The 22,525-nt window shown below is 41.6% G+C and overlaps 2 protein-coding genes across 6 annotated transcripts in view; both read right to left on the bottom strand.

Annotated features, from left to right (window-relative positions):
* LOC109908262 (F-actin-monooxygenase mical1) overlaps positions 1-9,756 on the bottom strand; it is a 45,719-nt gene extending 35,963 nt beyond the window's left edge. The window contains exons 1-2 of one of the 2 annotated variants that reach the window (XM_020506857.2): positions 9,568-9,756; positions 8,645-8,714 (exon numbers count right to left, since the gene is read on the bottom strand). The gene's annotated coding sequence lies outside the window, so the exon portion shown is untranslated. The remainder of the gene's footprint in view (positions 1-8,644; positions 8,715-9,567) is intronic. The other variant, XM_020506859.2, reaches the window with a different exon arrangement.
* A 1,004-nt stretch (positions 9,757-10,760) lies between these two features.
* Positions 10,761-22,525, bottom strand: part of LOC109908261 (proto-oncogene tyrosine-protein kinase Src) — a 41,871-nt gene continuing 30,106 nt past the window's right edge. Inside the window, exons 2-13 of one of the 4 annotated variants that reach the window (XM_020506854.2) lie at positions 22,167-22,398; positions 21,770-21,869; positions 18,684-18,701; positions 18,148-18,246; positions 17,932-17,958; positions 17,642-17,745; positions 16,472-16,621; positions 16,186-16,341; positions 15,650-15,906; positions 15,388-15,541; positions 15,100-15,231; positions 10,761-14,815 (exon numbers count right to left, since the gene is read on the bottom strand). In XM_020506854.2, the coding sequence (XP_020362443.1) occupies positions 14,607-14,815; positions 15,100-15,231; positions 15,388-15,541; positions 15,650-15,906; positions 16,186-16,341; positions 16,472-16,621; positions 17,642-17,745; positions 17,932-17,958; positions 18,148-18,246; positions 18,684-18,701; positions 21,770-21,869; positions 22,167-22,389 (1,629 nt within the window). In that variant the 5' untranslated portion in view covers positions 22,390-22,398 and the 3' untranslated portion in view covers positions 10,761-14,606. The remainder of the gene's footprint in view (positions 14,816-15,099; positions 15,232-15,387; positions 15,542-15,649; positions 15,907-16,185; positions 16,342-16,471; positions 16,622-17,641; positions 17,746-17,931; positions 17,959-18,147; positions 18,247-18,683; positions 18,702-21,769; positions 21,870-22,166; positions 22,399-22,525) is intronic. The other 3 variants (XM_020506855.2, XM_031794550.1, XM_020506856.2) reach the window with 3 other exon arrangements.

Genomic DNA, 22,525 nt, shown 5'->3' with positions numbered 1-22,525 from the left:
TCTGCCCACAAATTATCTATAGGATTGAGGTCAGGGCTTTGTGATGACCACTCCAATACCTTGACTTTGCTGTCCTTAAGCCATTTTGCCACAACTTTGGAAGCATGATTGGGGTCATTGTCCATTTGGAAGACCCATTTGCGACCAAGTTTCAATTTCCTGTCTGATGTCTTGAGATGTTTCTTCAATATATCCACATAATTTCCCTGCCTCATGATGCCATCTATTTTGAAGTGCACCAGTCCCTCCTGCAGCAAAGCACCCCCACAACATGATGCTGCCACCTCTGTGCTTCACGATTGGGATTATGTTCTTCAGCTTGCAAGCCTCCCCCTTTTTCCTCCAAACAATACAATGGTCATTATGGCCAAACAGTTCTATTTTTGTTTCATCAGACCAGAGGACATTTCTCCAAAAAATATGATCTTTGTCCCCATGTGCAGTTGCAAACTGTAGTCTGGCTTTTTTATGGCGGTTTCGGAGCAGTGGCTTCTTCCTTGCTGAGCGGCCGTTCAGGTTATGTCAATATAGGATTTGTTTTACTGTGGATATAGATACTTTTGTACCCGTTTCCTCCAGCATCTTCACAAGGTCCTTTGCTGTTGTTCTGGGATTGATTTGCACTTTTCGCACCAAAGTACGTTCATCTCTAGGAAACAGAACGCGTTTCCTTCCTGAGCGGTATGACGGCTGCGTGGTCCCATGGTGTTTATACTTGCGTACTATTATTTGTACAGATGAATGTGGTACCTTCAGGCATTTGGAAATTGCTACCAAGGATGAACCAAACTTGTGGAGGCCTACAATTGTTTTCCGATGTCTTGGCTGATTTATTTTGATTTTCCCATGATGTCAAGCAAAGAGGCAGAGTTTGAAGGTTAGTCTTGAAATACATCCACAGGTATACCTCCAATTGACTCAAATGATGTCAATTAGCCTATCAAAAGCTTCTTAAGCCATGACATCATTTTCTGGAATTTTCCAAGCTGTTTAAAGGCATAGTCAACTTAGTGTATGTAAACTTCTGACCCACTGGAATTTTGATACAGTGAATTACAAGTGAAATAATCTGTCTGTAAACAATGGTTGGAAAAATTACTTGTGTCATGCCAAAAGTAGATGTCCTAACCGACTTGCTAAAATTATAGTTTGTTAACAAGAAATGTGTGGAGTGGTTGAAAAACGAGTTTTAATGACTCCAACCTAAGTGTATGTAAACTTCAGACTTCAACTGTACATGTACAAATTACCTCAACTAAGATGTACCCCCGCACACTGACTCGGTACCGGTACCCCCTGAATATAGCCTGGTTATTGTTATGTTAGTGTGTTACTTTATATATACAGTGGGGAGAACAAGTATTTGATAACCTGCAAAAATCGGCAGTGTTTCCTACTTACAAAGCATGTAGAGGTCTGTAATTTTTTATCATAGGTACCCTTCAACTGTGAGAGACGGAATCAAAAACAAAAATCACATTGCATGATTTTTAAGTAATTAATTTGCATACATAAGTATTTGATCACCTACCAACCAGTAAGAATTCCAGCTCTCACAGACCTGTTGGGCTTCTTAAAAGAAAAACTTCCTGTTCTCCACTCATTACCTGTATTAACTGCACCTGTTTGAACTCATTACCTGTATAAAAGACATCTGTCCACACACTCAATCAAACAGACTACAACCTCTCCACAATGGCCAAGACGAGGGAGCTGTGTAAGGACATCAGGGATAAAATTGTAGACTTATAGGCAAGTAGCTTGGTGAAAAGGCAACAACTGTTGGCGCAATTATTAGAAAATGGAAGAAGTTCAAGATGACGGTCAATCACCCTCGGTCTGGGGCTCCATGGAAGATCTCACCTCGTGGGGCATCAATGATCATGAGGAAGGTGAGGGATCAGCCCAGAACCACATGGCAGGACCTGGTCAATGACCTGAAGAGAGCTGGGACCACAGTGTCAAAGGAAACCATTAGTAACACACTATGCCGTCATGGATTAAAATCCTGCAGCGCATGCAAGGTCCCCCTGCTCAAGCCAGCGCATGTCCAGGTCCGTCTGAAGTTTGCCAATGACCATCTGGATGATCCAGAGGAGGAATGGGAGAAGGTCATATGTTCTGATGAGACAAAAATAGATCCTTTTGGTCTAAACTCCGCTCGCCGTGTTTGGAGGAAGAAGAAGGATGAGTACAACCCCAAGAACACCATCCCAACCGTGAAGCATGGAGGTGGAAACATCATTCTTTGGGGATGCTTTTCTGCAAATGGGACAGGAGGACTGCACCGTATTGAGGGGAGGATGGATGGGGCCATGTATCACGAGATCTTGGCCAACAACCTCCTTCCCTCAGTAAGAGCATTGAAGATGGGTCGTGGCTGGGTCTTCCAGCATGACAACGAGCCGAAACACACAGGCAGGGCAACTAAGGAGTGGCTCAGTATGAAGCATCTCAAGGTCCTGGAGTGGCCTAGCCAGTCTCCAAACCTGAACCCAATAGAAAATCTTTGGAGGGAGCTGAAAGTCCGTATTGCCCAGCGACAGCCCCACAACCTGAAGGAGCTGGAGAAGGTCTGTATGGTGGAGTGGGCCAAAATCCCTGCTGCAGTGTGTGCAAACCTGGTCAAGAACTACAGGAAACGTATGATCTCTGTAATTGCAAACAAAGGTTTCTGTACCAAATATTAAGTTCTGCTATTCTGATGTATCAAATACTTATGTCATGCAATAAAATGCTAATTAATTACTTTTTAAAAAATCATACAATGTGATTTTCTGGATTTTTGTTTTAGATTCCGTCTCTCACAGTTGGAGTGTATCTATGATAAAAGATTACAGACCTCTACGTGCTTTGTAAGTTGGAAAACCTGCAAATGTAGTGTATGCAGTGTATCAAATACTTGTTCTCCCCACTGTGTGTGTGTGTATATATATAAAAGATATATCAACGTAGTGTATGTAAACTTCTGACCCACTGGAATAGGAATATATATATATATATATATATATATATACACACACATACATATAGTGGGGCAAAAAAGTATTTAGTCAGCCACCAATTGTGCAAGTTCTCCCACTTAAAGATGAGAGGCCTGTAATTTTCAGCATAGGTACACTTCAACTATGACAGACAAAATGAGAATTTTATTTCCAGAAAATCACATTGTAGGATTTTTAATGAAATTATTTGCAAATTATGGTGGAAAATAGGTATTTGGTCACCTACAAACAAGCAAGATGTCTGGCTCTCACAGACCTGTAACTTCTTCTTTAAGAGGCTCCTCTGTCCTCCACTCGTTATATGTATTAATGGCACCAGTTTGAACTTGTTTTCAGTATAAAAGACACCTGTCCACAACCTTACAGTCACACTCCAAACTCCACTATGGCCAAGCTAAAGAGCTGTCAAAGGACACCAGAAACAAAATTGTAGACTTGCACCAGGCTGGGAAGACTGAATCTGCAATAGGTAAGCAGCTTGGTTTGAGGAAATCAACTGTGGGAGCAATTATTAGGAAATGGAAGACATACAAGACCACTGATAATCTCCCTCGATCTGGGGCTCCACGCAAGATCTCACCCCGTGGGGTCAAAATGATCACAAGAATGGTGAGCAAAAATCCCAGAACCACACGGGGGGGACCTAGTGAATGACCTGCAGAGAGCCGGGACCAAAGTAACAAAGCCTACCATCAGTAACACACTACGCCGCCAGGGACTCAAATCCTGCAGTGCCAGACGTGTCCCCCTGCTTAAGACAGTACATGTCCAGGCCCGTCTGAAGTTTGCTAGAGAGCATTTGGATGCTCCAGAAGAAGATTGGGAGAATGTCATATGGTCAGATGAAACCAAAATATAACTTTTTGGTAAAAACTCAACTCGTCGTGTTTGGAGGACAAAGAATGCTGAGTTGCATCCAAAAAACACCATACCTACTGTGAAGCATGGGGGTGGAAACATCATGCTTTGGGGCTGTTTTTCTGCAAAGGGATCAGGACGACTGATCCGTGTAAAGGAAAGAATGAATGGGGCCATGTATCGTGAGATTTTGAGTGAAAACCTCCTTCCATCAGCAAGGGCATTGAAGATGAAATGTGGCTGGGTCTTTCAGCATGACAATGATCCCAAACACAATGCCCGGGCAACGAAGGAGTGGCTTCGTAAGAAGCATTTCAAGGTCCTGGAGTGGCCTAGCCAGTCTCCAGATCTCAACCCCATAGAAAATCTTTGGAAGGAGTTGAAAGTCCGTGTTGCCCAGCAACAGACCCAAAACATCACTGCTCTAGAGGAGATCTGCATGGAGGAATGGGCCAAATACCAGCAACAGTGTGTGAAAACCTTGTGAAGACTTAAAGAAAATGTTTGACCTCTGTCATTACCAACAAAGGGTATATAACAAAGTATTTAGATAAACTTTTGTTATTGACCAAATACTTATTTTCCAACATCATTTGCAAATAAATTCATAAAAAATCCTACAATGTGATTTTCTGGATTTTTTTTATTCTAATTTTGTCTGTCATAGTTGAAGTGTACCTATAATTGAAAATTACAGGCCTCTCTCATCTTTTTAAGTGGGAGAACTTGCACAATTGGTGGCTGACTAAATACTTTTTTGCCCCACTGTACGTACAGTGCCTTGCGAAAGTATTCGGCCCCCTTGAACTTTGCGACCTTTTGCCACATTTCAGGCTTCAAACATAAAGATATAAAACTGTATTTTTTTGTGAAGAATCAAAAACAAGTGGGACACAATCATGAAGTGGAACGACATTTATTGGATATTTCAAACTTTTTTAACAAATCAAAAACTGAAAAATTGGGCATGCAAAATTATTCGGCCCCTTTACTTTCAGTGCAGCAAACTCTCTCCAGAAGTTCAGTGAGGATCTCTGAATGATCCAATGTTGACCTAAATGACTAATGATGATAAATACAATCCACCTGTGTGTAATCAAGTCTCCGTATAAATGCACCTGCACTGTGATAGTCTCAGAGGCCGTTAAAAGCGCAGAGAGCATCATGAAGAACAAGGAACACACCAGGCAGGTCCGAGATACTGTTGTGAAGAAGTTTAAAGCCGGATTTGGATACAAAAAGATTTCCCAAGCTTTAAACATCCCAAGGAGCACTGTGCAAGCGATAATATTGAAATGGAAGGAGTATCAGACCACTGCAAATCTACCAAGACCTGGCCGTCCCTCTAAACTTTCAGCTCATACAAGGAGAAGACTGATCAGAGATGCAGCCAAGAGGCCCATGATCACTCTGGATGAACTGCAGAGATCTACAGCTGAGGTGGGAGACTCTGTCCATAGGACAACAATCAGTCGTATATTGCACAAATCTGGCCTTTATGGAAGAGTGGCAAGAAGAAAGCCATGTCTTAAAGATATCCATAAAAAGTGTCATTTAAAGTTTGCCACAAGCCACCTGGGAGACACACCAAACATGTGGAAGAAGGTGCTCTGGTGCTCTCAACCAAAATTGAACTTTTTGGCAACAATGCAAAACGTTATGTTTGGCGTAAAAGCAACACAGCTCATCACCCATCCCCACTGTCAAACATGGTGGTGGCAGCATCATGGTTTGGGCCTGCTTTTCTTCAGCGGGGACAGGGAAGATGGTTAAAATTGATGGGAAGATGGATGGAGCCAAATACAGGACCATTCTGGAAGAAAACCTGATGGAGTCAGCAAAAGACCTGAGACTGGGACGGAGATTTGTCTTCCAACAAGACAATGATCCAAAACATAAAGCAAAATCTACAATGGAATGGTTCAAAAATAAACATATCCAGGTGTTAGAATGGCCAAGTCAAAGTCCAGACCTGAATCCAATCGAGAATCTGTGGAAAGAACTGAAAACTGCTGTTCACAAATGCTCTCCATCCAACCTCACTGAGCTCGAGCTGTTTTGCAAGGAGGAATGGGAAAAAATTTCAGTCTCTCGATGTGCAAAACAGATAGAGACATACCCCAAGCGACTTACAGCTGTAATCGCAGCAAAAGGTGGCGCTACAAAGTATTAACTTAAGGGGGCAGTTTTTGATTTGTTAAAAAAGTTTGAAATATCCACTAAATGTTGATCCACTTCATGATTGTGTCCCACTTGTTGTTGATTCTTCACAAAAAAATACAGTTTTATATCTTTATGTTTGAAGCCTGAAATGTGGCAAAAGGTCGCAAAGTTCAAGGGGGCCGAATACTTTCGCAAGGCACTGTATGTATATATGTATATATGGATGTATATATGGATGTATGTGTGTATATATATTCTTTTTTATACTTTAGTTTATTTGGTAAATATTTTCTTCGTATAAAAAAATATATAGTTATAGTTATAGTACACACCCCTGTAGACCTCGGGAATATACACGGATGTGACGCCGACCGAAGAACATTTTCTGGGGAAGTAATGTGGTCGGCATTTAATGGTGAGGCATTCCAGATCGGGAGAACAAAAGGATTTGAATTCCTGTACGTTACCACAGTCACACCATGAGTAGGTAATCATGAAACATACACCAGGAGAGTTCATTCTTCCTGTCCGCACAATGGATAAAGAACCCCACTGGCTGAATAGACAAGACAATATATCTGGGGAGAGAGATGATTCAGTAAAACAGTATGTTACAGTCCCTGATGTCTCTCTGGTAGGAGATCCTATCCTGGAGAATGTGTACTTTATAGTCCAGGGACTGAACGTTAGTGAGTAATATGCTGGGCAGAAGTGGATGGTATGCACGCCTCCCGAGTCTGACTAGGAGCTCCTTATTCCTCTTCTCCAGAATCAGGGTTTTAGTGCAGCTCCCGGGATGAATGGAACTGCCTCAGGGAGCTCAAACACAGGATCCAATTCAGAGAAGTCTAATTTCTGGTAGAATTTCTATTGACTGCCAATCTAATGTCCAAATGTTATTTTCGGCTGTAGGTAATAATGCAAAAAACATTCTGAGTAAATAATGTGAGAAACAACACCAAAAATGCTGTTGGCTAGGTGCTAGAAACAGGGCACCATGTCTTTCCTGCTTTCTCTTTGCCCCTCATATAGTTGCACTGTCATAGAGCTAAATCTAACTACCATGGCCTGTCCTCAACCCTGCCTCATTTTACACCATCAAATGATTACTGCTGTTCACAGCTTAGATGACTTGCAATTAACTGGCCAATATATCCGACAACAGTCCCACTCCTGCCAACCTATGTGTAACTGGTCTGGCTGTGTAGCTGTGTGTCGTGTTTGAAACCTAAAGGACAGCTCGTCGACAGCTTGATGTTATCCATTGATCTAGCATAGAGTAAATTAACTGCCCTGCAAAAGGCAAAACGCAGTAACTAGGAATTTGGTCAAAATCTTTGATCGGTTGTAATGGTCAGGTGTATTATTTCCTGACACAAGAACAAGACAATTGATCAGAATATATCATGGATAATCAAAAATCGCTGTCTGTCGAGACAAAAGACTTTGAAGTCAGATTTTGCATTAAAAAAATGACCCATTAGTTCCACTGCAATAACTGCAGAATTTACAGTTGAAACCCTATAGCTGTCAGATCCACATCTTCAGTATTGTGACCAACAGTCACACAGAAAGAAATGCCATCTATCTATTTACTCAGGATCTTGCTGCACTGGAGATGACTAACCACAATCAAATCATGACCAACATCATTACCCAGTCATGATTAAATTCATAACCAAAAAGCTCTTTGGAGAGTCATGCATTAAAACAGTTGTGACTGGTACATCAAACTGGTACATGCTATACAGCTGGCACTACCAGAGAAGCACACACACACACAAACGGAAATGGTCGTGTTCAGACAATAATTAATGCTTCCTTGATTAACAATGATTAACAGCTTGCATGTGGGCACAAAAGTCTAGGTTAAAGTCCCTCTCTCAATGGACCTCCTTAGGGAAACAAATACAAAAGTGTGTCAAATACAGTAACAGTAATCCTATCCCATCCTACTGTCCCCAGCTTTTCATCGTCATGTCATCTTCTCTCAGTCATGTGTCTGTCTCTTATGACTGGTTACTCAGCCTCTATTGGATGTCATATTTTGGTACTTCTTATTGGTCACGCAGCAGATTTCTAACAGATATTACTGCACAGTTGGCACCAGGGACACAAGCATTCTGCTACACCCCAATAACATCTGCTAAATACAGTGTGACAAATAAAATTTGACTTGATTTTGATTTGATAAAGCTATGTAATTCTTCTTCATACTCAATATCCGGATTATATCATTTAAGAGAGAAGAGCAGTAGTATACTTGTTCATACTGTTGAAAGACGGATGACATCCTCAATGCAGCGTTGGCTACTGTGGTGGAAGATAACAAGCAGACCGGTCTTGCCTGTTCTTAACTATTGTGGTGATGTGGGTAAGAATGCTACACTGTAAAACACAGAGAATCTGACTGGTAAAAACACACCATTTAGAGTCAGGAATGAACTTTCAGGTTCTTTCTGAAACACATCTTGGCATGACAAATATGAACATAGCCAAGAGAGAAAAAACCTGAAGAGTGAGGAATAATCTTCCTTATGAAGTAGACTGACAGAGCAATGATCAAGTTAGTTCAATACTTTTGAGAAAACAACAGTGGAAAATGTTTGTTGACTTACCCTGTCACAAGGTCAGCTGAGAACAAAGGCTCTGCCAATGCTGTGTATATTGTCAGGATGCTGGATGCCTCTGTAACATGACAGAGCAGCCGAAAGTTGGAACCAGTAAAGGGGCAGGACAGCAGAACAGTAGCCACAATATAAATTCAAGAGAGATAGTGAAAGAAAGAGAGGGAGGGGGATGGAGGGAGGGAAAGAGAAGGGGGATGGAGGGAGGGAGGGAAAGAGAAGGGGAAGGAGAGGGAGGGAAAGAGAAGGAAGGGAAAGAGGGGGAGAGGAAGGGGGGGAAAGACAGAGAGGAAGGGGGGGAGGTAGGGAGCGAGAGGAAGGGGGGGGCGGTAGAGAGCGAGAGGAAGGGGGGGGCGGTAGAGAGCGAGAGGAAGGGGGGGGGGGGCAGTAGAGAGCAAGAGGAAGGGGAGGGGGGGCAGTAGAGAGCGAGAGGAAGGGGAGAGAGAGATGAGGGGGTAAAGAGAGACAGGGAGGGGGGTAGAGAGAGATTAAAAATAACAGTTAATGGTGTTGCTGAATAATATGGTGTGTGCCAATCCTCCCCAACAGAACATTCTGATTACGATTTCAAAATGGCCCAGTATCTGGAATATTACAATTTTTTGTGAAATGTTTAATTGAACCTTTATTTAACTAAACAAATCAGTTAAGAACAAAGTATTATTTACAATGGCGGCCTACCGGGGAACAGTGGGTTAACTGTCTTGTTCAGGGGCAGAACGACAGATTTGTACCATGTCTGCTCGGGGATTCGATCCAGCAACCTTTCGGTTACTGGCACAACCACTTGGCTACCTGCCGCCTCAAATTGCTGGACTCGGTTGTGTCTATCCCTGAATTCAGTCAGTAAGTTTTCGAATAAAATGCTTCAGCACAACATGTTAACACATTTTAAAAACAGATTAATACATTACCTTGTCGAGTAAAGGTATAACTAGAGCGTAATCATGAAGTTAGTGTTCTGTTCGCTCAATCCGTTTTTGTTCAGTGGAGGTTAATTCCCGAAAGAAATCGGTCCGTGTATTGTCAGTTCATTGGTTATACCATTGAAATCAGGAAGTGAAAAACCGAAATCGTTCATTTGATCACCTACGGCTGTACGCGCGCCCAGCAGACATTATGATAACTTATCCGTGCGTTTCTGCCAATTATGCAATGTCAGGGCATTGCTTCACTTAAAGTAATATAACACTAAAATGTTCACGTCATTGTTTTTATGTTGTTTTCTATCATATCGTATATTGAATGAAGATGTGACAAACAGGCCTACAATAGCCTACTATAATATCTAGCCTGGGCTACTCAATAACATAAAATATGTATTTGACATTATTTGTTTAAAATGTTTACAGCACATGACATCAGGAATGTTATGTTCAAAACCTCTAAAAATGATATCAGGTTAGTATCTCAAAGATATGCAATTAGACCAATTTAGCTCAAAGTACGTTTTGGATATGATGACAGTGAGTCAGTCACTGCACCTTTACCTCCACCCTGTATAAGCTCACTGAAAGGATGCCATCACTTCAGAATGAAACGAAAGCCTAATGGGCTCGAGTTGTAGGTCTGAAGTTCTATTTGGCATCCAGTCTGTTATGGATAGCGAGAATAGGGCTCGCCGGCTTGTAGTCCTAACAACTGGGAATGAGTTACCTCTGGTTTGTTCAGCCATTCCTGTGGGGAAAAGAATAGGGTTTTGGGATAAACTATGAAAATAAGGTCTGAGGTTAACATAGACTCTTATATATTTTGTTTTATGAGATAATCAATCATGACCTTTAGGTATTATGTTCTTTATGTGCTTTTTAAAAATTACATAAATGCTTACAAATTCACAAAAAGGGACGGTAACTGATAAAAAATGATCTCATAGAACAAAACGTATAAAATCTCATAAGCCTGTGTTCCCACAGACCTTATTTTCTGAGTTTATCTAAAAACCCTCCAAAAACTCCATTCATTTTCCCATAGGCTTTGTCCAACGAACCATGGCAGAGTTAGGGCCCACAAAAATACGCCATTACTATTTATCTCTATGTGTAGCTAGACACCATTTCCTGTCAATGGGTAAGCATCAATTGACTCTCTGTCTGGTTACCATCAATATAAGAACCATAATTTATTGCGTTTTCAACAAATTACAATGTGACAGATTACAGTTGGCAATTTAAACATTTTATTCCAACATTGCCATTTGAATTTTAAACAATGTACAGTATTATTTAGACAACAGAAAAAACATTGCCTGAAATTCTAAAATGTTCCACTGAATGCAGTAAAAAAGAATATACACAGGAATATCACAAATCCCAAAACTGCATAGGTTGAGGAGAAAGACCCAAAGAACCCAATGGAGACATGTCCTTGGTTTTTCAAGATGATGGAACAACAGGGATTACATTAGGATTAAGACAACAGCCTAGTCAATCTGCTGCTCCATATGTTCACAGGACATAAAATAACAAGTCATATTAATAATAGCATACTTATAAAAGATTAATAATTCATGTCTGAGGAAAAACAGTGTAGGAATTTATAGTGGTTTATGAAATGTTGGCATTCTCCAGGAGTTGGTCTTACCTAAATAAAAAAGGTTGCATTTATAATGTAAGTCTTCTATCCACAGTTAGATATACACTATGCTGTACCATAGTACATCAGATGTCTTCTATAAAAACACTGTCATTCGTTGTAACAATAACAGAGGAACAGTTCGCAAACCAGCCTCCCCATCAATGTCCTTAGAAATAGGAGATGTCGACATGTAAATGTACAGTTGTGGCCAAATATATTGGCACCCTTGCACTTCTCTTAAATAATTCCCAATTTCTTCTCATTTTTAAAAAAATAAAACATTTAGTAACCACTAACTCAACATTGCAGAACCAATTCTATTTTTGTAAACTTAAGTTTACAATTTAATTGAATAAAGACAAATGGCATCGACTAAATTGTCACCCATAGCTAGTACTTGGTTGCACAGCCTTTGGCCAATATAACTGCAGACAAACACTTCTTGTAGCCACCAATGAGCTTGCTGCACCTTTCAACTGGCAATTTGGCACACTTTTCAGCAGCAAACTGCTGTAATTCTTCAATATTTGAGGGGTGCCCTCAAACAAATGCTGTTTTCAGATTTTGCCATAGGTTTTTGATGTTTCAGATATGGACTCTTCTTCGCTGGCCACTCCAGAACAGTTCAGCATCCCTTCTTAACCATTCCTGGATTCTTTGTGATGTGGGTGTTTGGGGTTATTGTCCTGCTGGGAAGACCCAGAACTTTCAATGGAGACCAAGTTTTTGGACAATGGGTTGAACGTGGAAAAAAAAAACGGATAATCTCTAGTGCCAAAGAGCTCCGATTTTGTTTCATTGGTCCACAGAACATTTCCCCCAGGATTTAGGCTCTTTTAGGTGAATTTAGTTCAATAGGGCTTTCTTTTGTCTCTTTCAGCAGTGGGGTCTTTCTATATTTACCAATGACCAAGTTAAGCATTCAAAGAAAAAAAAATCCCTAATATCAATTTTATGGGAAGGTTTAATCATACTGTGGGATTGTGTACTGGGGGACTTGAAAGTGTGCAAGACATCATGAAATCAAGGTGTTTTGGAGTGCAATGTTCAAAAAACTGTCTCTCTGATAAATGTTGTGGGATGTAGGTCATCCAGTATGACAACCACAACAAACACAGATAAAAAGCACCAAGAAGAAACGCTGGACTGCCCTGGAGTGGTTAGTCAAGATTCCAAATCTGAATCGCATCCATAACCTACTGCAAAAGCTGAAATCATCAGTTGGTGGAGGGCACCCATCAAACATTAAAGAATTAGAGCAGTTTGCTGCTGAAGAGTGGGCCAAATTGCCCGTAGATAGATAAAGCAAATGACAAGAAGCCTTTGTTGGCAATGGCTGTGCAACCAAGTACGAGCTGGGTGACAATTTTGTCAATACCATTTTTCTTTATTTTCTAAATTAAAATTGTTTAAAAAAGTTAGCAAAAATGAAATGGGTTCTGCAATGTTGAAAAGCCAATAACAAGTTGTGAATCTTTTTTTCAATTTAAACTTATTTAGGAAGAAATAGGGAATAAGTTAAGAAAAGTGCAAGGGTGCCAATATATTTGGCCCCAACTGTATGATTCAGTTTTGATAGCAGTTGAGCAATTGAGTTTTGACTACAGTTTTTGATAGCAAAAATATAATCAGAGACACCTTTATAGGTTATATAAAAAGGTCTTCTCTTATTCTGACCAGATGAAGAGATTGTTTTCAATACGAGTCATTGTTTATTTTTTTGATTGCAGAGTACCACAGAGCTTAGATTTACAGATAGATGGACACAATATGAACACAACGTATAAAGATAAAAGTGGAACGAATAAGGATGTAATTATATAAAGAAAATACACCACTTTCTTCACCAAAAGATGTACCATAGACATGATGGCCAGTGGTAGAATGATGCTGAAAATAGACAAGACAAACCAAAAGTATCTTTAAAAATTAATAAATTACCAACAGGATATATACAAAAATATTAGCAATGAGGATATTTATGTACAATTTTCCAATGACCGTGGATATTCAAAATGCCAATTCAGCTTCCCAAGCCACTGGAAACCTCAGTCCTCATATTTTCAGAATAATCTCTCCATCATTCAATGAAAACAAAACCACATGAATTACCTCCAAAATGACCAGCAGCTGCACTGATAACACTTTTCAAAGAATATATTGTGAAAGGTCTTATAGTTACTCCTTTACTGAAAATAACTGAAAACCATTGCAGAACATTGACTGGGTTTTAATCTGAATGTTTGAACAACCAAAGACTTAAAATGCATTCCTTATATATTGGATGGAAAATGGATGGTATTATTAGGTATGCAGTACACAAGTGTTTGAGCATGATTCACAAATAAGTCGATTATCATTGAAGTATATAATTACAGGAAAACGCTTATTGAACTTCGTAGATATAAAAAGTTAATCAAGAGTAATAAAAATACACTTTAAACAATAGAAGAGAGTAGAAAATAGTTGTTTTGATCATTGGCACAAAAACATTGCAGCAGGATTCATGGTCCCAGTCCTGAGAGGAGACTGTGTTCATCAGTAGCCGTTTGTCTTCTTCTAGAAAAGTTGTAAATAGAGAATGCAAATAAACAAACAAATCATTCCCATCTCCTCTTCTTTAGGAGTGCCTGAAGAGGTGTTCCATGTCTAGAAGTCTCTGCGAAGTCGAAGTGCCGCCCACCTCGGCCAACTTCTCAAACTGTCAGTAGTACCATAAATGCTTAGTCAAGAATGGCTACAATGTAGAGGAGAAATATTCACCTGAAATGCCTGTGACCTGATAATATTGTCAAATATTCCAGTTATTCAGGTTTGATAACTAAATTAATCAAAAACACAACATACAGTAAGTGATATCCTGAAAAAAGTACCCCTCAGAGTTACTTCTCAAGCAGACTGTGGGTATAGATTGGAAGACAGTGCCCAGCATACCACAACAAGAAAACATCCTCATTATAGAAAGGAACCAATTGGAATATGAGAAGTCAGTCGATTATTTAGCCCTCCAAAGGTGTAGCTATAGAGAGATGCATTGAAGTGGTGCATACAGTAGGTGGCTACTCATGTCAAATGTCTGATGATGCGTTTGGAGTTACCGCACAACGTCAATAGGAGCATACAGTAACTGACAGGCATGAACACAACTCAAAATTAACCAGTAGATTCCTACTGTCCTGTTCAAATCAGAAGGATATCAATAAGATAACTAAATCATGATATCATCACAATGAATAATGCTAATGGTAGTAATGAGTGTGTGTGTGGCCATTGGTAGTTCAGTTCCAGGTGCACAACAGAGGTCAGAGCTTCAGAGGTTAGTGTGGTTGTATCCAGAGCACTGTTCCTCTCTTCCACCCTGAGCCCTGCTACAGCACTACAGGTTCTCTCCAGGCTGGTACTGGGGCTCAGTGGAGGTGAAGTAGTCTTCCAGGAAGCCCTGCAGGTACTCAAAGGTGGGCCGCTCCTCGGCATCCTTCCTCCAGCAGGTCAACATGAGGTCGTGGAGGGACTCAGGGCACTCAGCTGGACAGGGCATCCTGTAACCACGCTCCACCTGGTCCAACACCTCCCGATTCACCATGCCTGGGCGAGGGAGTTGGAGACAGAGAGAGAGGGTGGAGGGAGAGAGAGAACACAAACATCAATATACAGGGACCACTCGCAGGCACAGAATGATTACCCCAAAGATACTCAGTCAACCTTCATGGTTTCAAAGGATAACAGTGTCATCACATAGGAAGTCTTGCTTGCCAGCACTGTGCGTCTTTGGCAAGAAGTCAAGGAATGTGCTCTGAGAGGGATAAGCAATTCAATTAAATATGGGATCTGTTAACTAAGTGACATTATAGAAGAGTCATGGTAGCTACCTGGATATGGTACTCTGCCTTTAGTGGCCAGCTCGGTCAGCAAGACCCCGAACGACCAGACGTCAGACTTGATAGTGAAGCGGCCATACAGCGCAGCTTCAGGGGCTGTCCACTTGATGGGGAACTTTGCTCCTGCAACAAGAAAGAGAGACACACATTAAACTAGAGACATCTCAGAAATATCTGAGGACAGCATTCCAATTTGTCTGGAAACTGAAAGATTAAGAGTGAGGTGAGAGAGACAATAGAAAGAGAGAGATGGTAATCCACACCCTCTAGTGGTCTTACCCTGCCTGGCGGTGTACTCGTTGTCTTCTATGAGGCGGGCCAGGCCGAAATCAGCCACTTTACACACCATGTTGTCTCCCACTAGGATGTTGGCAGCCCTGAGGTCTCTGTGGACGTAGTTCATCCTCTCTACGTACGCCATCCCTGAGGCAATCTGAAGAGGAGACAGGTTTAGCTTTGATTGACAGTGTGTCTGTGTGTGTGAGAGAGAAGGGGTACATAATTTGACTAGACAGTATTTTCCATATCTAAACTCTCTTACCTGTGAGGCCATGTCTACCAGCTGAGGAAGGCGGAGCATCTTTCCCATGTCTCCCTTCAGGAAGTCCAATAAGCTCCCTTGTCCCATGTACTCAGTAACAATATAGATGGGTTCTTCAGACACCACAGCATAGAGCTGGACAAGCTTCTCATGTCTCAGCTTCTTCATGACCTGAGCCTCCTGGAGGAAGGCCTCGGGGGACATGGTACCCGTCTTCAGGGTCTTGATTGCTACCCGCGTCGTACCATTCCACGTGCCTTCACAGACAAAGGTTACACAGTTATGTTGTTGAAGTTCCAATTGTCATCAGATCATGTTTTTTTAAATAATGCCAACTGCCAAGGAAAATATTTTGATGCAATGATAAATGCACTCTATAAATGCACTCTACATTTGAGGTCCTCTACATGGCAATACCCCCTGCTTTGTCAGATCAGTTTAGGGAGTCGGCTGAAGATCAGGAGAATTACACTGATTCCTACAGTAGCTGATTAAATCCCAAAGACAGTAGTGATAGTGGAGAGAGACCGTCTTACCCATCCAGACCTCTCCGAAGCATCCCTGTCCCAGTTTGAGGTCGAGGCGGAGGGAGTCCCTGGGGATCTCCCAGGCATCGCGTGCTAGGCCCTGGGTCTGAGGCTTCAGTACGGGACACACCTCTGTCAGACAGTGGCACAGTCCGTCTGCATGCTCTGAGAGGAAGGGAAGGAAACATGGTGAGCTTCAATATCATCTTCTGGTAGTGTTACTGTTAGTTGTTCTTCACACATGTACAGCAGTAGAGTTTCCATTTTCTATTTTTATTTAGAAAGAATAACTCACTGTGGTAGTGTGCGACAAGCTGCTGTAGGTTGTTAAACTGAGTGCGTGAGGTGATGTAGAACCCTCCACTGTCCAGCTTCCTGATCTTGTAATGTTTCACGTTCAGCCCTTTAGTGTTGTCATAGTCCAAGACTGACAGACAGTAGGCACCTGGGGAGGGGAACATAAGAGAGGAAATCAGTAAAGAAAGCAAGATAACCTTGGAGTGGAAATATTGCTTCCTCCTTTATTTTTCATTCCATTAGCTGATGCCTTAGGCGACTTCTAGTCTTCCTGAGTTCCAAAGGAAGAGTCGTTTGAATGGGTCCTTTTGTGTTGATAAGTTCCTTTCCCTTGTGACAAGTCCCACAAAAACTAAGCAGTAGCCAGTCTCTCACCAGAGGGCAGCACCAGCCCAGTGAGCCAGCCTGATGATTGAACTCAAAGCCTGGGAATTCTCCCCTCCTTCCCTCTCTGTTTGAACTACGCGGTAGGGCTTGTGGTTCTCGAACAGAGCCAACATGATTCCTTATTCTACATGTTATCGCGAGGCATGTTTGTTCTACATAACATATTTCTATCTGAACACTTGTTCCCCTCTGTTTTTCCCTGCTGAACACGCCCCTGGGTCTACAATGACCTACTTCTGTCCCACTCAGTCACAGAGGCCTCCCCACTGCTCCCACTCAGCTACCAGCAGGGTATCCCCCCCGTTCCCCTTTTTACCCTCCCTCTCTAGGTTGAGCTTGGCCACGCACGCACACAGACCATGGAGAGTGTGTAATATTACCATGGCAGTGCAGTATCAGAGGCATCACATCTAACCTTTCCCCAGTTGCCCTAATGCTTCACTGTCTAAAACAGCATTCGTCTAGCAAACAGCACAGCAAGGCACAAGAACTAGAACAGTGAGGAACAATGTCTTATCAGACAGTGCACTGTTTTTTCATTTTTGTCAATTTTAAATTAAGATGTGCTTCCCCAATCTCTATTCTGATCTTACAAATCAGTTTTTTATTGATAAAAAAAGCTGCAAACAGCTACTTCAAAAGAACATGTTTACACAGCTACACCACTTCATCCCAAGAAAAAGGACAATGCCAATGGGCTGGCATTCCAGTGTGGTCTTAATTGTCAGTAGAGACGCTTTGTGATGTGTTTCCACTGGAGATGCTAGCCTTAGACACTCACCTTTGGTGGTCTCGCTCTCTCTCACTAAGAACGTTCCTTTCCTGTTCTCCAGACCCAACAAGAGCCGCTCCGAATCGCGACGTGTGATCTTCCCAAAATACCACCTAGGGAAGAGAGGGGAGAGAGCACGAGACACGGGGACCAGGTTGAGAGGAGGGGAAAAGGTGTGTCTTTGTGAGATAGAGGGAGAGAGAACCGCCCGTGCTGGTTTCTGAAAATAAGTGACTTGTAAACTCCTTCTGTGCATGCCCCAATCAAATAAGTATTGCATTCTGATTACTGCCCCTTACCTGGAAGCCATAGGCAATCTGAGATGACTGGTAGGATAAAGGTAAGAAATGGAATCATTACACAGTTTGTTTGTGTTATTGTAATGTGTGTCTATGCATGTCAGCTTGTACAGTATGTACGCCTTCAAGGTGCATTCCATTTTCAATTAAATACATAGAGAGAGAAGAAAAGGCCGGAAGGATAAATAGATAAGAGAGAGAGAGGGAGAGATTTACTCTTCTGCCTGGATGGAGTCGGAGGGAGCCACATAATTGCTGGGGATGTAACCACTTTCTCCCGTAGTCAGAGATCGAGCCAGCCACCAGTCCCCTTCTCTGTGGAGACAAGGATAACAGAATATCACTGATGTTCTACTTTGCACAGAGGGATTCTACTTCACATGGAGTGATTCTAAAGAAAAACGAACACACATTCCTCATGAGTAGACTCAACAACAGGAGGAGATTATTTACAATATCCATAGATTACAGGGCTGTTTCCAGGACTGGTCCTAGGAAATCAGCCCTACAACTACTAGGAATACTAATGGAATGGATCCACAAGGGATTCAAACACCAAAGTGCACTGCGACACAATTAACCAAATGCAGGGAAGTTATCATCATGTGAACCAGCTACTATGATGCGTTAGTGACATGAACACACTGAGACACAAACACACATAGTACATTCACAACGGGACACACACACACACACACACACACAGTACATTTGCATGAAGGACACACAAAGACAACATAAGCATCACTAACCTGCTGTTCAACTTTCTCCTAAATACAATTATGAAGGTATGTAATGGAGAAATAGTTTGGGGAGATAGAGAGGAGATGCGAAGGGGGTGGGTTGGGTTAAAAAAAAAAAGAGACAGAAAGCGTGTTAGCAAAGTCGATTTGTAGAGATACAGTGAACAGAACAGAAGAATCATTACAACAGTAGTTATCCACCACACCCTCATCCCAACACTACAACGGAAGCTATAGGCCTAGCTCACCATTAAACCAGAAGTTGGTCTAAAGCTTTCACATCAAAGCAGGGTTTTCATTGATTTTATAGACAGAAGAGATTAAAAGCAGCGATATTTAAAACAGAGAACAGAAGAGGTGATTTGAAGCACAAAAATGTGGTGTAGACCTAATATCAATTTCAAGAAAGCCTAATGATGCATATCAAGTGCAGAAATCATAACATTTTACATTAGTCATTTAGCAGACGCTCTTATCCAGAGTGACTTTAAGGAGCAATTAGCGTTAAGTGCCTTGCTCAAGGGCACGTCAACCAATTTCGAACCAGCGACCTTTCAGTTACCTTTCAGACAATGGGTTTGGGTCATAAATAAGAAATAATAATGAAACATTATCTATGTTTTTATCATCTCGGGGGGGGGGGTTCACTAGTTTTATGTGTTTGACCTGGGTAACACTGTAGGTCCTGTGTGGCTCAGTTGCTAGAGCATGTTGCTTACAACGCCAAGGTTGTTCGATTTCCACAGGGGACCAGTACGAAAAAGAATTAAAATGCACGCGCTCACTACTGTAAGTCGCTATAGATAAGAGCGTCTGCTAAATGACAAATAATATAAAACACTAAGAGTAAAGATGCATCAGCTTCAGTGGTGAATATTATTGTTATTATTATAATAACAACAACAAAACTATCATTATATTGTCCTCAGCTCAGGCCTTCTAGGTCAACACTTGTTATAGCTGCAGTATTGGGGGCTCACTAGAATAATATGGTCCACTGCACTTCTATTGATCAGAGACGCATCACAGACTGACTCCCTATGATTGGGTTACATTATCAGAATGAATGAACAGTCATTTTCATAATTTGAACAAGTACATTTTAGTTATTAAGCAGAAACTCTTATCAAGCAATCAGTGCATTCAACTAAGGTACAACAAAAAAAGGGGCTAGTTGCAACAAAATAAATATCAGCCTCCAAGTAGAAGCACCAGTGAGACATACAGCTGTGCTTTTGTGAATGAGAAAAAAGTACATCTACAACAAAACCCTGTCAGCTCACACAAAACAGATCCTTATGAAGAGAGTCTGTTCCTATGGTTACAGGCTGTACAGAGGGGGGACTGACACGCGGTTTGGGGGCAGAACAGCCAGCCAGCGCAGTGAGAGAGCAGTCATGCAGAGTACAGTGTGTGTATACAATGGGTGGATCGAATCCTGAATGTTGATTGGTTAAAAGGACATTCCAGCCGGTGTCTATTCCACAAGTTACCACCTGCTAAATCTATAACGTTAAAATTAAGTTAAAATGCCTATTTACTCTGTTCCATCTGACTGCGCAATCCACAGTCTCATCAGCCCAGCCAGGCCATTTAAAAACTTGATCTCCACTATAAAAAGCATCTAGACATTATCTCATATTTATTTTATACTAAATCAGATCAAAGTTTATTTGTCACGTGCACCTTACAGTGAAATGCTTACTTACAGGCTCTAACCAAGTCTAAAAAAGGTATTAGGTGAACAATAAGAAATAAAACAACAGTAAAAAGACAGCCTATATACAGTAGCGAGGCTATAAAAGTAGCGAGTCTACATACAGACACCGGTTAGTCAGGCTGATTGAGGTAGTGTGTACATGTAGATCTGGTTAAAGTGACTATGCATATATGATGAACAGAGAATAGCAGTAGCATAAAAGAGGGGTTGGCGGGTGGTGGGACACAATGCAGATAGCCCGGTTAGCCAATGTGCGGGAGCACTGGTTGGTTGGCCCAATTGAGGTAGTATGTACATGAATGTATAGTTAAAGTGACGATGCATATATGATTAATAGAGAGTAGCAGCAGCGTAAAAAGAGGGGTTTGGGGGCTCACAATGCAAATAGTCCGGGTAGCCATTTGACTACCTGTTCAGGAGTCTTATGGCTTGGGGGTAAAAACTGTTGAGAAGCCTTTTTGTCCTAGACTTGGCACTCTTTGTCCTAGACTTGTATAAACCTTGCTGTCCGTCTCTACAACATTTGCAACATTGTTTCAATATTCAAATTTGATCTCCAGCTGTCGCATAGTAAGGAACGTGATGAGACAGACATGCAGGCAGCGTTTTGAAGTGCAGTAAGTTTGCAGTCTTTCCAGCTTCAGTTTGCTGTATTGTTGGCTAGCTCCTCTCAACAACAATGTCCTGACAAGAGAGCACATTTTCTATGCCAGGTGAAATCACACCTCATTAGCTCATTGTTATGGATGTCTCCAAATAAATGTCACTAGAAAACAGCCTAAACAAATAGCTGCAAATGCAGCTACTGTTGTTATTCTGATAGCACTGTTTGACGTGACTGTAAGTTAGCCGTAGTTGGCTAGCTAGCAAGCAAGGGATAAGAACGTTGCCAGCCAGTATGGCAATAGAACATTTAGAACAAACAACTGGGTCGCGTCCAGATACAGAACAAAAAGACTTAACGTATCTGTCAACCGAACGGATGGAAGGAAGAACAACCAGCCGACTGGGGTAGCAACCCTAGATGTGTCGGGACTATATCTTGTTGAAGGATGAAATAGTATGAATAAATTATCACTTTTAATGAAAATATGTCAATCATTATTTGAATATGTTGGTAAACTGTTGTATAAAAGTGATAATGCCCTTGAAGCTAGTGTTTGGAGTATATATATTGGCACGGTTCCAATATATCCTCCAAACACCGGCATAACTCTATTTCTTAAACTGCATTGTTGGTTAAGGGCTTGTATGTAAGCATCTTACGGAAAGGGCTACACCTGTTGTATTCAGCGCATGTAAAAAATACAATTTGATATGAGTCTATCCATGTAGGTGTGACATTATCCTCATCCCAGTGTGTGTGTTGTCTCACGTGTTGTTTACTATCTGTAGCCGCTCGCCCTTCCTGAAAGACAGATCAGAGGCAGTGCGAGACTCGTAGTCATACAGCGCCACGAACGTCGTCACTCCTCCTGTGGGGGAGAGAGCAGACAGACACTTATCTCAAGAGAGAGGGTCATGAAATATTAGGTGATATAGCAATACCATGTTTAAAAATACACCATATGTACAATTCAGATATCCCAGAGTAAACTGTGTTTCAAATTGTACTAAATAAGATTTGCATATACTCGTCAGTAGCATCAAATATATGGCATCCAATGGAGCTTGAGACGTTTTATTTAATCATCATTCCTTTAATGAAATTAATAATGTATTTCTATGCCATACTAGGTTATTAGTGGGGTATCTGGGCCCTAGTGCCTTACCTGCAAGTGTCCCTCTGTTAGGAGACGTGACGCTACTGGTGGACTCTGCACCCCCAAACAGGGCCAGCTCCGGGGTATTGGTCAGGGCCTGAGTGGGCTGGCGTGTCCCGTCCACTGCAGGGTTCCGATTGGATGTGAGGGTGTGCTGGGCAGGGCTGAAGTTGAGGCTACCAGCCCCTCCTCCCAAGCTGACGTCTTTGGGCTTGCTTTTGGTTCCCCCCATGGCCTAGACCTATAAGACAAACAGACAGACGAATGAGCTTCTGCAAGTCAATAAAAAAATATATACTAAAAGTGTCTATTGAAATAGAACACAGTTCGCTAGGCTTAGAATAGCTACAGTATTTTTTGCAAACTAC

This window comes from Oncorhynchus kisutch, linkage group LG17 (genome assembly GCF_002021735.2).
Source record: "Oncorhynchus kisutch isolate 150728-3 linkage group LG17, Okis_V2, whole genome shotgun sequence".
Classification (NCBI taxonomy): Eukaryota; Metazoa; Chordata; class Actinopteri; order Salmoniformes; family Salmonidae; genus Oncorhynchus; species Oncorhynchus kisutch.
Note: the sequence above shows the minus strand (reverse complement) of the source record. Positions and strands in the feature narration are given on the sequence as shown.